This window comes from Eulemur rufifrons, chromosome 10 (assembly GCF_041146395.1).
Source record: "Eulemur rufifrons isolate Redbay chromosome 10, OSU_ERuf_1, whole genome shotgun sequence".
Taxonomy (NCBI): domain Eukaryota; kingdom Metazoa; phylum Chordata; class Mammalia; order Primates; family Lemuridae; genus Eulemur; species Eulemur rufifrons.
In genome coordinates this window covers 22,983,297-22,997,151 of record NC_090992.1, presented here as the reverse complement: position 1 = coordinate 22,997,151, position 13,855 = coordinate 22,983,297, and the positions used below count along the sequence as shown (strand labels likewise).

At 33.6% G+C, this 13,855-nt stretch overlaps 1 protein-coding gene across 3 annotated transcripts in view; it reads right to left on the bottom strand.

Moving 5' to 3' along the window:
• GABRB2 (gamma-aminobutyric acid type A receptor subunit beta2) overlaps positions 1–13,855 on the bottom strand; it is a 217,178-nt gene that overhangs the window by 22,120 nt on the left and 181,203 nt on the right. For 2 of the 3 annotated variants that reach the window (XM_069484258.1, XM_069484259.1), the window contains exon 8: positions 12,560–12,804. In XM_069484258.1, the coding sequence (XP_069340359.1) occupies positions 12,560–12,804 (245 nt within the window). Of the gene's footprint in view, positions 1–7,839; positions 7,954–12,559; positions 12,805–13,855 lie in introns of all 3 variants that reach the window. The other variant, XM_069484257.1, reaches the window with a different exon arrangement.

Here is a 13,855-nt window from a genome sequence, read left to right as displayed (position 1 = left end):
AGAGAGAAATAAAAATATAGAAATGAAACCTTTCTACAAAGTCAAATATACTATCATTCTTTTCTGTATTCTGTATATTCTGTATTTTATGTCATGTTTTACTTAATCCATGTTTACTAAAACATTTATACATGATTTTTTGCCTTTTATGTATTTTTACTCTTTTTTAGAAAAATATTTAGATCTTTGTTTGACTTACCTAAAATTTAATTTGGAGGAAGAGGTAGGTTAGCTACATGGCACTACATTTAAATATTTCCACATGGTTGCTGTTTTTTTAATTGCATAATTCACATATTACCAATGATGTGTGTATGTGTGTGTGTGTGTGTGTATACACACACACTTTTCTTTTTTTGAGACAGGTCTCTGTTGCCCAGGCTAGAGTGCCGTGGCATCAGCCTAGATCACAGCAACCTCAAACTCCAAGCAATCCTCCTGCCTTAGCCTCCCAAGTAGCTGGGACTATAGGTGTGTGCCACCACGCCTGGATATTTTTTTCTATTTTTAGTCACCTGGCTAATTTTTTCTATTTTTAGTAGAGACAGGGTCTTGCTCTTGCTCAGGCTGGTCTCAAACTTCTCACCTCAAGCGATCCTCCTGCCTTAGCCTCCCAGAGTGCTAGGATTACAGGTGTGAGCCACTGTGACTGGCCTCCCAATGACATTAATTATACTTTTATTAAGAAAATAATTTTCTTATGTTTCTAAGTTAATTTCTTTCCCCTTTATATAGAGTACACTGGGCCAGTGCTATGTTGAATTAATTGCTGTGGTTTTATAACTCATTTATACTTCTAGTAGAGATATTGTTCTCTTATTATTTTTTATTTTCCTGATTCTTCATATGTATTTTTTCTTTCAAAGAAACTTAAAGAATTACCATGTCAAATTTCTAAAACAAAGCACCAAAGCAATCAAAACCAGAATAAAGCCCATTGGTATCCAATGAAATTACACTAAACTCAGAATACTTTATAAAGAGGTGATCCCTTTAAAATGATCTCTTTCTAAAAAATAATTTAAAAAAACCCACAAAGTTTTCTTTTATTAAAAACTTATTATTGGTAAAAGGGCTCTTCCCCCCACCCCCTGCCTTTCATTATATTTTTTTGTTAGTGTTTATAAACTCTTTATTTAGAAAAGCTACAGGAACTTCCCTAACTTCTCATATTGTTTCTAAAGGTTTTTCCCAGTTAATTCCCTTATATTTTGCTTGAATAATTTTTTTTGTTTGTTAGACAATGAAATTATTTTTCCTCCCTTTCCTACATTCCTTATTTTCTCTCATGTAATTGCACTGGCTAATAATTTTTTAAAGTTCAATAACAGTGGGAATGGTGAACATACACATCCAAATCTTGTTCCAGTCTTTACTGCTCCATCCTAAGACAAGAGGCCAGAGATGGAGCTTTTGGCTAGAAGCTAGATATAGAGAAATAAAGAGAGAGACCCATGGCAAGGAAATATTCATTGCTTCTTAATTTCCTAAAGGACTTTAAATTTATAACCAAGAATGAATACTGAATTTTTATTACTAGCCCTTTTAGTATCTATTGAAAGGGTAAAAAGTTTCAAATTTTATAAGATATATATGTTCCTTATGTACTTGAAACTTTTAAAACATATTTAAGAAAAAAGTTTTTCACCCTTTCAACTTATATAATAAGATAGATAATATTATCCTTATATTTTGAAACTTTACTATATGGTTATATTATAGTTTCATTTTCATATTCTCTGCATTCAAGTTGCTAAATTTATTTAAAGAATTTCCCCCGCTGATATTCACCAGTGAAGTGGACCTATCATTTCCTTCATGTACTTTTGCTTTTTAAAATGTAGTTTTTGTACCTTAATTATTGTATTGACTTTCTAAATCACTGGAAGTTTTTCATTCTCTCTGCTATGATCTGCAAGAGTTTAAATATCTCTGAAAGTATTTCAATTTTTATATTTGATAGGATTTATTCTTTAAACCTCTGGGCCATTCTTTTGGAGTGGGAGTTATATTTTCCTGTCAATTTTCTTAAGTTTATCTTTGGTTATTGGTTTGTTTTTCTTTGCTATTTCTCCCAGGGTCAGTTTGCTAATTTATATTTTCTAAGGATGTCATGTATTTTACACATATTTTCTAAGATATGTGCACAGTTTTCTTTTAATCTCCCCTTTCTGTATAATTATCATGCTTTTATAAAAATTACTACTTTAGTGTATTCATATTGTCTTCCTTTTTGATTCTTCAATAAGCCATTCCTTGACAATTATTTCTGTTTTACTTAAATTTTTAAAAGCACTAGATCTGATTTATTTGTGGGTTAATTGATTTTTCTAATTTGTTAACTTATAATTGACCTTGATGATTTCCTTCTGTTTCCCTAGATATTTTGTTGTTCTTTTTCTAAGTTCTTGAATTATATGTTTAATTTGTTTTTTAAGATTACTTGTTAGAAATGTGTTTGAAGCAACTTTGACACTGTTAACTATTTTCACCACATCCTTGAGGATCAATTATGTACTATTTTATATTACTATTATTTTTGTCAATTTAATTTTTATTGCATCTTAGACACAAGTTATACATAAAAGTTTATACAAATGATAAACATTCTAGATATACTACTTAATGTCTCCATCATTTCTTCTTTTGACTTCCTATCACTTTAATTTATTTGGATAATATTTTGATTTGAATTATATTGATTTAAAGTGATTATATCTTTATTTTGAATTGTAATCATTATAATTATAAAAATATCTCTTGGTCTTGATTTTTTTTTTTACCTTAAATTCATTGTTATATAGTAATAATAACAAATTGTTAGCTTTCTTTGTGTTTGTATTGCCTTATTTATTTTTGCATGTGATTTTAATTAGAATGTTTTCCAGTATCTTTACTTTAGAGGAATCTCTAATAAAAAGCATTTTGCTGGGTTAGTTGCTAGATTCAATTTGAGAATCTTACTCTTTTGATAGGTGGGTTGATATATAATCTAGTTTAGAAAGATAAGCTTGGTCTTAATTTTGTCATTTTGATTTCTGCTCTACATTTTTTTTTCAGTCATTCTTATCCTTATTTCTGACATTAGATTTAACTACATCATCTTTACCTTTCTTTATTTCCTTTAGGTTATGTAAGATTTTTGTAAGATGTGTTGCCAGCTTTTGATTCTTCTGCCATAAATGTCCTCAGGCTTTCATGCTTTAGTGTACACCCCAAACATATGAGGGATAAAAATGCAATTTTCTCAGCTTTCCCCACTAAAAATTTTGATGTATGATGTCTCAGGTAGAGCCTACTTTTAAGGAAGCATCCCAGGTGACTCTTATGTAGGTTGTCTATGGGATAACCCTTGAGAAACACTGTCATAGTTATCTATGTTAATTTTAACCATATCTTTAATCTTCTACTTCTTGATTCACAAACTCTAAAAATAAAACAGTAAATACTAAGTCCTTGTTATGAATTAGCAAATACTTCCTCTTTCCTCAATAACCTCTATCCATAATTTTGATTTACATTTTAAGATTATTTTTCTGGTTTATTATCTTTACACATTTTCAGTATCTAGCTTTTAAAAATATTTCAGTTATGTTTTATTCAGAAACCTTAATTCCTGGAGTTGTATAGCTATAGTTCTAAATGCCATCTTTAGTTCTAACTGCGAGCATGCTGGCTTTTCCTATTCTCAAGTTTCTTATTTTGACTACCCTTTACTGGGTGCCAGATTGTTGTATTAAGACATTATTTCTTAAAAATAAGGACTCATGGATGCTGTGTTCCCTTAAACTTTGTATATTGAGGACAGAATATCTTTCCTTTGTCTTTGTATCGATAATTATATTCTTAGGTTACATGTTCTCCCCCTCGGAAACGTATAAAAATTTTTCTGTTGTCTTATGAGGTTGCATACTGCTGTAGAGTAGTTTGAGACCTTTTTTCTTTTCTCTTTGTTGTAGGTCATTCACTTTTTCTTACCGAAAGTTTAGGGATTTCAGAGGAATATAATAAGGTACTAGCCAGATTGTATAATTTTTATCTTGGAACTCAGTGTGTTCTTTTGCAACTTACACGTATCCATAATACAATTATGGGATTAATTAATTTCACAACAGGTATGTACAAATATATAATGAGTCATTAAGAGAGCAGCTTCTGTTGTCATATTTTCTGTTTAACCATTGCTTGGCTATCTAACCTTGAGCAAGTTAATAATGTTCTCTGGGTCTCAGCTCATCATCTATAAAATTACAACTATAAACAACATGGCATAATAGTGAAGACTACATAGAATAACAAAATATATGTAGGCGTCTAAGCATATAATAGGCATGCAAGAAGTGTTTATTATTATCATCATTATTCTAATTAGTTACTGGCATTAGACTCAAATATTTTTTCTATTCCATTTTTTTCCACTCTATACTTCACTAACATTAAGGTTCTGCATGTTTAACCCATGGTAACTGTCCTGCATATTTATTATGTTTTCTCTAAGTGATTCTTATCTCTACATCTTTTTTCTTCTACATTTGGCATGATTTTCTACAACTCTGATTTTTTTTTTTTTACCACATTGATTCTCTTACTGTTTTAGATTCATTTATTAGTTTCTGTACAGATTGCTTTGCCTTCATTTTCTCCCTTTTAATCTCCATTTATTTGTTATCTCATGCTTGACCTTTTGTTTCACATATTCTTTCAATTTTTGGTGAGAAAAAATTTTGTTATGGAAAATTTTTATTTATCCTGGAATATATTTCAATAAAAGGGCCATCACAGGTCTTTTGCACATTGAGTTCCTCCCTCCCGGTGTGGTAATTTTCTCACATGGTTGCCTTGCTGTTTCTTTGTTTAGATAGAGGCTTCATCTTGATGGAGACACTGTTACTGGGTTTTCCCGTTTGTGCAAAGATAGCTTGGGTAGATTCCTCTGGATTTTGCGTGCATTGATTACTGGCCCTGCTCAGGCATCTTTGTCTCTTTGCAGTTTCTCAATTTGAATTTGGTGTTGATTGTGTTTTTTTTTTTTTTTCTATTGTCGTTTTAGTCTCTATGGTTGTTGGATGGAGAGGAGAGAAATTACACTGGATTTTTGGATTCTTCTATCTCTCCACGTTGCCAACACTTTTCACAAGTGGACATCGTTAAACATGTTTTCTGTTTCTTCTTCGCTGCGGGGGCAGGGTGACTGTGTGTGTGCATTGTGTGTGCACGTGTTTGTGTGTATATGTGTGTACTGCCACACTCTCAGATGGTGCTGTAGTAAACTACCACAGAACTTCTCTAGGGCATAACCTCACAATATAAATCATCATTTTAAAGGCACATAATTTTGGACCCAGTAATTTCATTTTAAGAAATGTATTAAGAATAGGGTGCAAACATGTCAGCAAAGTGATGCTTATTTTAGAGTGTTTATAATAGAAAACCACTTAGAAACAATGTAACCATCTAACAACAGGTGCTCATTAAATAATTAAATAAATTATGGTAAATATTGAATAAATAATGAGTATTGAATAAATTATATTCAATTAAATATTTTATAGATATGAAGTATAGTTAAACAAATGAAAAGGTAAGTGGAAAAAATAATATATACAACAGTAGCATATGATTATTTATATAAAAGTATGTCACTAAGTGTGAATAAAAGGCAATATTAACAATGATTATAGCTATGTGAGTATGTGCAGGTGCTTTTCACTTTTGTACATATTTTTAAGAATGATCATTAATTAGTTTTACAATCATAAAGATAGTCATAGACCTAAAAACTGAGAAAGATACACACTGACTGCCACGATCTCCAGAATAATTTAAAGTATTAATTGAATGCTCTTTGCCTGGTACTGTGTAAGGTCCTTAATATAATTATCTCATTTAACCCTCTCAGCTGCTCCATAAGACAGAAATTAGTGTTTTTTGTTTTTAGTTGAGAAACTTAAAAGGTTGGAAAGGTTAAAACATGTCCAATGTCACACAGCTTATAAAAGACAATGCCTAAATGTGAACCCAGTTCAATGTGACTCTAAAATTCATCCATCTTCCCAGCGACTGTTGGGACCATTACATATATCTTGATGCTTTTATAGGTTACAGGTTTAATAGAAAGCTCATTATATGAACTTTTAAATACTAGCCCTTGTCTTATAGTCTAAGCATGAACTTAGAAGAGGACTCAAAGGACAGAGTAAAGACATACCCAACAGAGAAAAGATGAAAATTCATATTTCCATATATAAAATTCAATTTCATTTAACATTCTCTTTAACATAATATTTTATGAAATAGAGGAAGAGTTCTTGACCAACAAGGGTTTAAATCATGGGATCAGAGAGCATTAACTCTTTCAAGCCATCAACTGAAAAATTTAATTCACCAAAGAGGCACACTTTCTTCAAAATATTCTCATGGTCTGAGGATACTATGAATTTTCATGTGACTTTACCCAGTCGTTAGACCAAATCACACAGTGTGGTTTGATTTTTGTTTTCAAAAATACAACATTCTTCAACCATTTTTTCATCATAAATCCAAATTCCAACTTTCAAACATGTTTTCTTTTGCATGATTAAGTCTATTCAGAATGATGCCCAATCAAATCAGTCTACTTTAGTTTCAACAGGAGTAGCTAAAGTTAAAAAAATAAGAACAGCAGCAACAAGATAAACGATGTAACCTGAGAGCACAGACATAACAGGTGCTGGATGTTTAGGGGATTAGGACTAAAGTAGTGATTAACAAAGTTTCCAACATCTCTTCTCCTGGAATCTATTACCATCTATGTTACTACATAACAGAACAAGTAATAAAGTTGAAAAGTAATCAAATGCCAAATACCAAAGCGAAGTAGCAAGTTAATAGGTTATTCATACCGGCCCCCAACTCCAAAGACAACAACAACGAGGTATTCAAGGACTCTGGAGTTAAAGCAATAAAATTAAGGAAGAGCATGACACTTAGAAGATACAATAATGGAAGCTCATCTGGCATCAAGTCCTCATAGGAAAAATTCGCCAACATTCAATATCATTCACTGTCTTAGCAAGAAATAGAAATTTAAAAACTGGAGTTGGACAAACAGTGGAAGATAAGGTGGAATGTTGACAATTATCATCTTCCTTCTCCATCTCCAACTTGGAGGGCAATACAAATGACAATTTGCAAATTAGTATCACAAAACATGAGGATTCAGAAACTAAACTGTCAGTCTTAGCCCAAAATAGGCTTTTTTATTGGCGTTCACTTAAGTCAAGAGTTTTGATAAGAAACAGTCTGAATTATTGCCTCTTATCTATCATTACAATAGTACCAGGGCTACCAAAATACTACTTATTGGTAAAATGAATAATAAAGCAACAAGGACTTGATACAAGTATAATATTCTTGGACACAGATAATCTAAATATGTTTCTGAATTCTGAGTCAATCAATAGAAGAAATGTTTAATTCTCCACCTACTCGACCTAAATAAATAAATAAACTCCCCAAATCAGATGCAACAACAACAACAACAAAACTAACAAATAATGATACTCTATCCTCTCAGTATAAGTGAAAAACAATCTCAACAGCCCATTTAGTTTCTTTCTCTAGCACAACAATTCCTGAATTGAAACTAAGGCTTAGGCTCACCATTGCTATACTGATAAAACAAACCTGGGAAAACACAACTAGAGCCTCACAAAAAATTTTAACTTGTCCCCAAGTCTCTGTGGGATACATGTCCATAGGTTATCTGCAAAGACACCATACATTATTTTAAAGGGAACAGCTAAACAAATTGGCTCCAACAGAAATACATATAAATGGATTAAAAACTGGCTATCTAACCGTATACAGAGAGAAATCGTAATTGGTAGTCCGTCTAGCTGGGGAGAGGTTTCCAGTAGGGTCCCACAAGGATCGATATTGGGTCCCATTTTGTTTAATATCTTTATAAAAAATCTGGAAGACAAAGTAGAGAATGTGCTAATTAAGTCGACTGATGCCATTGCATTAGGACTGATGGTCAAAGTAAATTGGATATGGATAAATGCTACTGGTCTTTAGAAAGCATAAGGAAAGACCAATGTTAACAGAGAATAAAATTCCAGTAAGTTGTTTTTTTACAAGTGTATTATTTTTAAAAAATCAAATTCCAGGCAGTAAGAATAAATAGATTGAAAGAATCTTAGTGGCTTTGTATTACAAAAGAATAGACACAATGAATAAAGACAACACACCGAATTTCATGAATGAAGAATAAAGAACACCCTCCAATGGAGATTTCTTTGGTGTAGCTTTATTTGGAAAACTGGTGGTTTTAGGTTTCTTGATGCAATACGGATACTGGAGGCATTTCAGATATGCAAGAACCAAGGTGGTGAATAGGCAAAAATAACTAGATTCTCAAGTATGCATATACTCAGTAATTAGCAGAAAAGTAAACAGAGACACAAAATCAAGCTTAAAAGAAAAATAAAGAGAGATGAAAATTTGAAGTATGAGCAAGAATAGTGGGTGAAATCAATCAAAGGCAAATTCTACTAGGACACACACACACACACACACACACGCACATACACACATGCATGCACAAATAGAAGAATGCAAAGGATAACAGGAAGGACTCTCTTAACACTAGGATAGAAATTATATTTTTTTAACTACTCCAGAGGAAAACTTACTCAGTAGACCTCATGTTGGCTTGAAGTTTATTTTTTAAAATGTTAGTACTTGACAACTTAATTTGTCACAGGAAGGCAACTGTTTAAGTGACACTTGCTTACAGACTTCTATGTGCAGGTAGGTGGGATTTTTCAGAGAAACTGAACTGAATACATGGACTAATGTGGAATCAGCTTTTCAATTTTTATTTCATTTCTCTCATTGGCTAGCACAGTGGAATCTACACTGGATAAGTACAGGAAAACCCAGATCACATCTCAGAATTGTTGTTAACTTTGCTATGCAATCTTGGCTATTTCACCTTCTCTAAGAGGCTTAGTTTTTGGATCCATCAAATGACAGGACAGGAATTACTTTTAAGAGCTGCAAATTCCCTTCTTAAAACAAAACTTAAGGGAAATTAAAGCAGAAAAGAGAATGGAAAAATGTGGAAGTACTCATTGAATCAACATTGGTCTCCCACCTGAGCAGGCATCCCATTTTCATCCCTCCCTGACCTCAGGACAGAGAGGACAGTTTAAAAGTCACTTTAGATGATCTGACACACTAATTCCATACCTAGGAAACCATCAAAGGACGGTGAAATACTCAATCCCTCTCCTAGTGACTGATTTTTCCAGAGCAGCCAACAATACTTAGCTGATTCTCTGTGCCTGATCTTTGAAAAACAAAAATAACTTCAGAATTACAGTTGAAAAGAAGGGACATTCTTGATAAGAAATAGACCGGCATTATTCATGATGCTGACACAAAAGAAAGCATTGTGTAATCAGAACCCAACGTGAATCTCCCCTAACCTTTCATGCTTGGTAAAAAAAAGAAACCATGGGAGTCTATAATGTGAGATGGCCACCTTTTTTTTTTTTGTTTTAATCTAGTCAAGATGGCTTGTAGGTATTCTGTCCTAAGAAATAATTCATAAAATTTGACATAGTTGGTTTGCTATAGATTTTTACAGCTAAAACTCATTTTTTATTTCCTTGGTTTGACTTTAAAACTTCTGACATAAAATATTCCTCTCTAAATGACACTCTCCTTTAAGGGTACAATTGCATCCTACATGCTAGAGCACGTAAAAGATACAAGTAAACATCACCAGTAAGTCTGGAGATGGTAAATTTTATTTTAAAAACTAACAATGCCTAGTATTTATAATATTTTAACATTTTATTAATATTTGCCAGTTACTGAGTGTTTACCATGTACTGAGAACTATGTTGCCCTCTTTACATATTATCACTATAATCTTCATAATAACCTTATGAGAGAGGAATTAACCCCTTTTTACAGATGAGGAAACTGAAGGGTCAGAGAGCTGATTTTTTTTTATGTTCATTGTCACACAACTATTAAATGGGAGGGTAAATATTGAACTTGACTGACTCCAAAATATTTGTTCAGAACCATTGTGCTAAATCATAACTCCTGATGTCTTGATCCTTACATATGCTGGTCAAAGGAAATGGAGAGACCAATTTTGTTAAAGAGTATTCAGAACAGGACAAGCATATTATTTTGGGGGCCTTCAGTTTCTAATGCTTGAACACAGAGAGCTGGATGCTTTGGGCTGGACAATGTGTTGTAGGGAGGCTATCAGGTTAGCAGCATCCCAGGCTCCTACACACTAGATACGTAATTGGAACCCAATGTGGATCTCCTTTAACCTTTCATGCTGGGTTTTAACCAACAAAAATGTCTCCAGATGTTGCCAAAAATCCTCTGGGAGACAAAATTGCCCCGTTTTGAGAACTACTGCACTAGAAGATCTCTAGGTATCTTTTTTAATCTCTCACTTGAATTGCGAATCCACCTTTAGTCACCACTAGGGAGTACCTAGCTAGTGAACCTTTCTTTGCCTCCATCTCAGTACAATGTAATTTAAAACCATCTGAAGCGCTCCAAGCTCAGTTTGTATACAATCTCCACTCCTCAGGTCTTAAATTTATCATTTAAATGCAAATTAGTAAAAAAAAAAAAAAAAGGGTGGATGAAAGTGAAAAGAGATCAGATGTTAGCTTATCTCATTAAGTCAGCCTTACATTATGCAATTGATTTAGACTCATTTCAAACTGCAATCTTACGAGATAGTATTATTTATTTATTCATTCCCTTTTCTTTACTAGGACTACCACATCAAGAAAATCAGAAAATAGGTTTAAAAGGCACTCTTTCATTTGACAGCCTGAAAGAGCCATATGGAAGGTTGGAATCTATTGACAGACTGTAGTAAGTGAAATATTCAGCATGGGAAAGAAATTGACAGTTTCCTAGATCCATGGTTTTTTGGCTTTCAAGGGCCAGACCTAAAATTTGCATCATTGTAAATATCATCTTTGAGAAAGAATTGCCTTTGATTAGAGAATAGTCCAAAACCAACTATCAGACCTATGGATATGTGGAAAACATTACTGAGTTAGAAGCTTCCACAGGGTTTGTTTCAAATAAAACCAAATGGTAGAGATTATTTATGGTGTGCTAACCTCAGAATTAAATTGAAATTAGAAATATTAAAATACCAATGAAATAACCAACTATCATTATGGTAAATAATTTCAGATGATTGAAAAGTATTACTGTTTTCCAAATCCCATCACTATTAATCACAGGGTGTCCCAAAAGTTGCCATACATAGGGAAAATGGGAAATTATAGATAAATGTACTTTTACTTATAAAATATTCATTACAAAATTATAATTTCCTATTGTAATTTCCCATGTAATTTCATACTGTATTTATTGAATCCATCACACTACACACTACCTTATAAACACTATTTAGGGCAGATATTAAAACAAGACTTTGTTTTCTTTGTCTATTTCTAAGGGTCTAAATTTGAACTATGAGGAAATGTACACACGTTTTCTGCTAGTGCAGAAAAGTGCTACAATAGGCAGGCAGGTGAAGTTAATTGTGAGAGTAAAGAGGGATAACTCTATTGGGATTGCCTTTGAATGCCTCAAAGTGGTGATTCTCAAACTTGGCTGCAAATTAGAGTAACCTGGGGAACTTTTAAAAATTATTATGCTCAGTCACACTCCAAGACAATCAACTCAGAATTTCTGGGAAAAGGGGACCAGGCTTAACTATTTTTAATTCTTTGTAGGTGATTCCACTGGGAACCGAAGGTCGAGAACCATTGACTTAAAGAAAGAACTTGGTTTAAAACTGTATGGGACTTCTTTGCCTCTGCCCTACTTAAGCAAGATGGTGGCCTCACATAGTCCAATACGACAATGATAAGCTGTATATGTGCACAGCATTAAGTGTCACTTAAGGGGAAAGTTATTTCTCTTTTTTTGTCCTACACTTCTCTCTGTCGGATTACTTCAAGGAGAAAGTCTCAGTTTGTTGCTGGTGGGTCTGTGATATGTCTCTACACTTGCTTATGTCCCTTTTAAAGTCAAACAGGATGCAGATTTCAGGTCCAGAGCCTGCATCTGTTATAACCAAGAATTTAATAGGATGGTATTTTTTTATTTATATTTAAAGTTATTAAGGTTATTGTCTAGCAAGTAATACTGATTGGAGCTACACGAAGTTTACTTTTTAAATCAATTTAAATACAGTGAGTAAATTTAAAGAAATATAAAGTGAATAACAGTAGACTTTATACTCATATATGAAAAAAATCATAAAGGTGGTTCTCAGATGACTAAAGTTAAGGCAACCCTACTGTTAAAGGAAAGGACATCCAAATCTTGCCTCCTGAGTTTGGGCCCTAATTGTGCCTCCATCACTAATTATCTGTGTGATTTGGGAAAAATGACCCATTCCTTTTCCCAGGCCTTGGTTTCCTCATTTGCTAAACAAGGCCATTAACCTATATTGCTAGCATTCTTCTATGAGTTTAAAAAGCAAGGAGGGCTTGCCGTCCAAATTTACCTTGTTGACATCCAGGCGCATCTTCTCGTTGTTGGCACTAGCAGCCTTTTCAGCTGCTTTCTTTTGGCGCTGGGGGCCCCTCCCAAAGAAGATGTAGTTGACCAAAGCATATTCCAGAAGGGCCATGAAAACGAAGACAAAGCACCCCATCAGGTACATGTCAATGGCCTTCACATATGGGATTTTAGGAAGAGTTTCCCGGAGGTGGGTATTGATTGTGGTCATTGTTAGGACAGTTGTGATTCCTGAAAAAAAAAAAACAAGAGCATTAAAGTAATAACGTTGCTATCTTCTTTCTGCTCTCATAATAGCTGCAAAAGTTAACTGTACTCATTTACTCATTCATATAGGCTATATTTATTGGACATTTATTATATACCAGCTCTATGATAGGCTAAGAAGATACGCATACATTAACTTAGAGCAAATATTGATCACTTTGGAATATTTCCTTTAACTATATTTTTATATTTATAGTTATCTATCTAGTGGAGGGCTAGAAATGTGAATTAAATGCTACGACAGACACGTGTTTAAGGTGAGAGTTGAAAATATTAATATATGGAAGACACTAGTTCAGCTCTGTGATGTTTCAGGGAAAAGATCGGGAAATGGAGACTTTTGAGTTGATTTCTGAAGAATCAGTGAGAGTTACTCAAGCAACCAGGGACTGAGGGTCAAAAGTTATGGTAGACCTAAGGGCACTGGTGGTGGAGAGAGCTTTTTATACAAAGGTTGGCTTTGGGGGACAGTACATAGCCCATTAAAAGGATCTTAGGAAAACCATTGTGGGTACATTGTAGGACATGATGGGAAGAATCATGAGAAAAGTGGATGTTAAGTAAGGGCTGCATAATAGGGAGCCACAGATACAGAGCCTAAGGGCAAGTCTGAACTAAAAACTGAAAGCAATGTGGAGCACTGGCCAGCTTCAAGCAGGGAGGCATGTGGACAAACTGTATTTAGGACAATCGCTCCGGCAGCAGCGTGGAGGATGGGAGGAAGCATGTAAGGCAGGAATAAAGAGTAACAGTTAAGAGGTTTTCAGAATAATCCAAATAAACGATAACAAGTAAATTATTATAAAATAATAGCAACGGTACCAAAAGCAATGGATATATTAGACAGATGGTACAAATGAATGACTGTAAACACTTGGAAATTGGACATGGAGGGTAACAGAAGCAGGAGTCATAGCCCTCCTGTTTCTGGATTGGACAATTAGGCATACAATGCCCAGATAAACAGCACAGAAGTATTTTAAGATTCTTTATGGGAAATGCCATACTAGGTCAG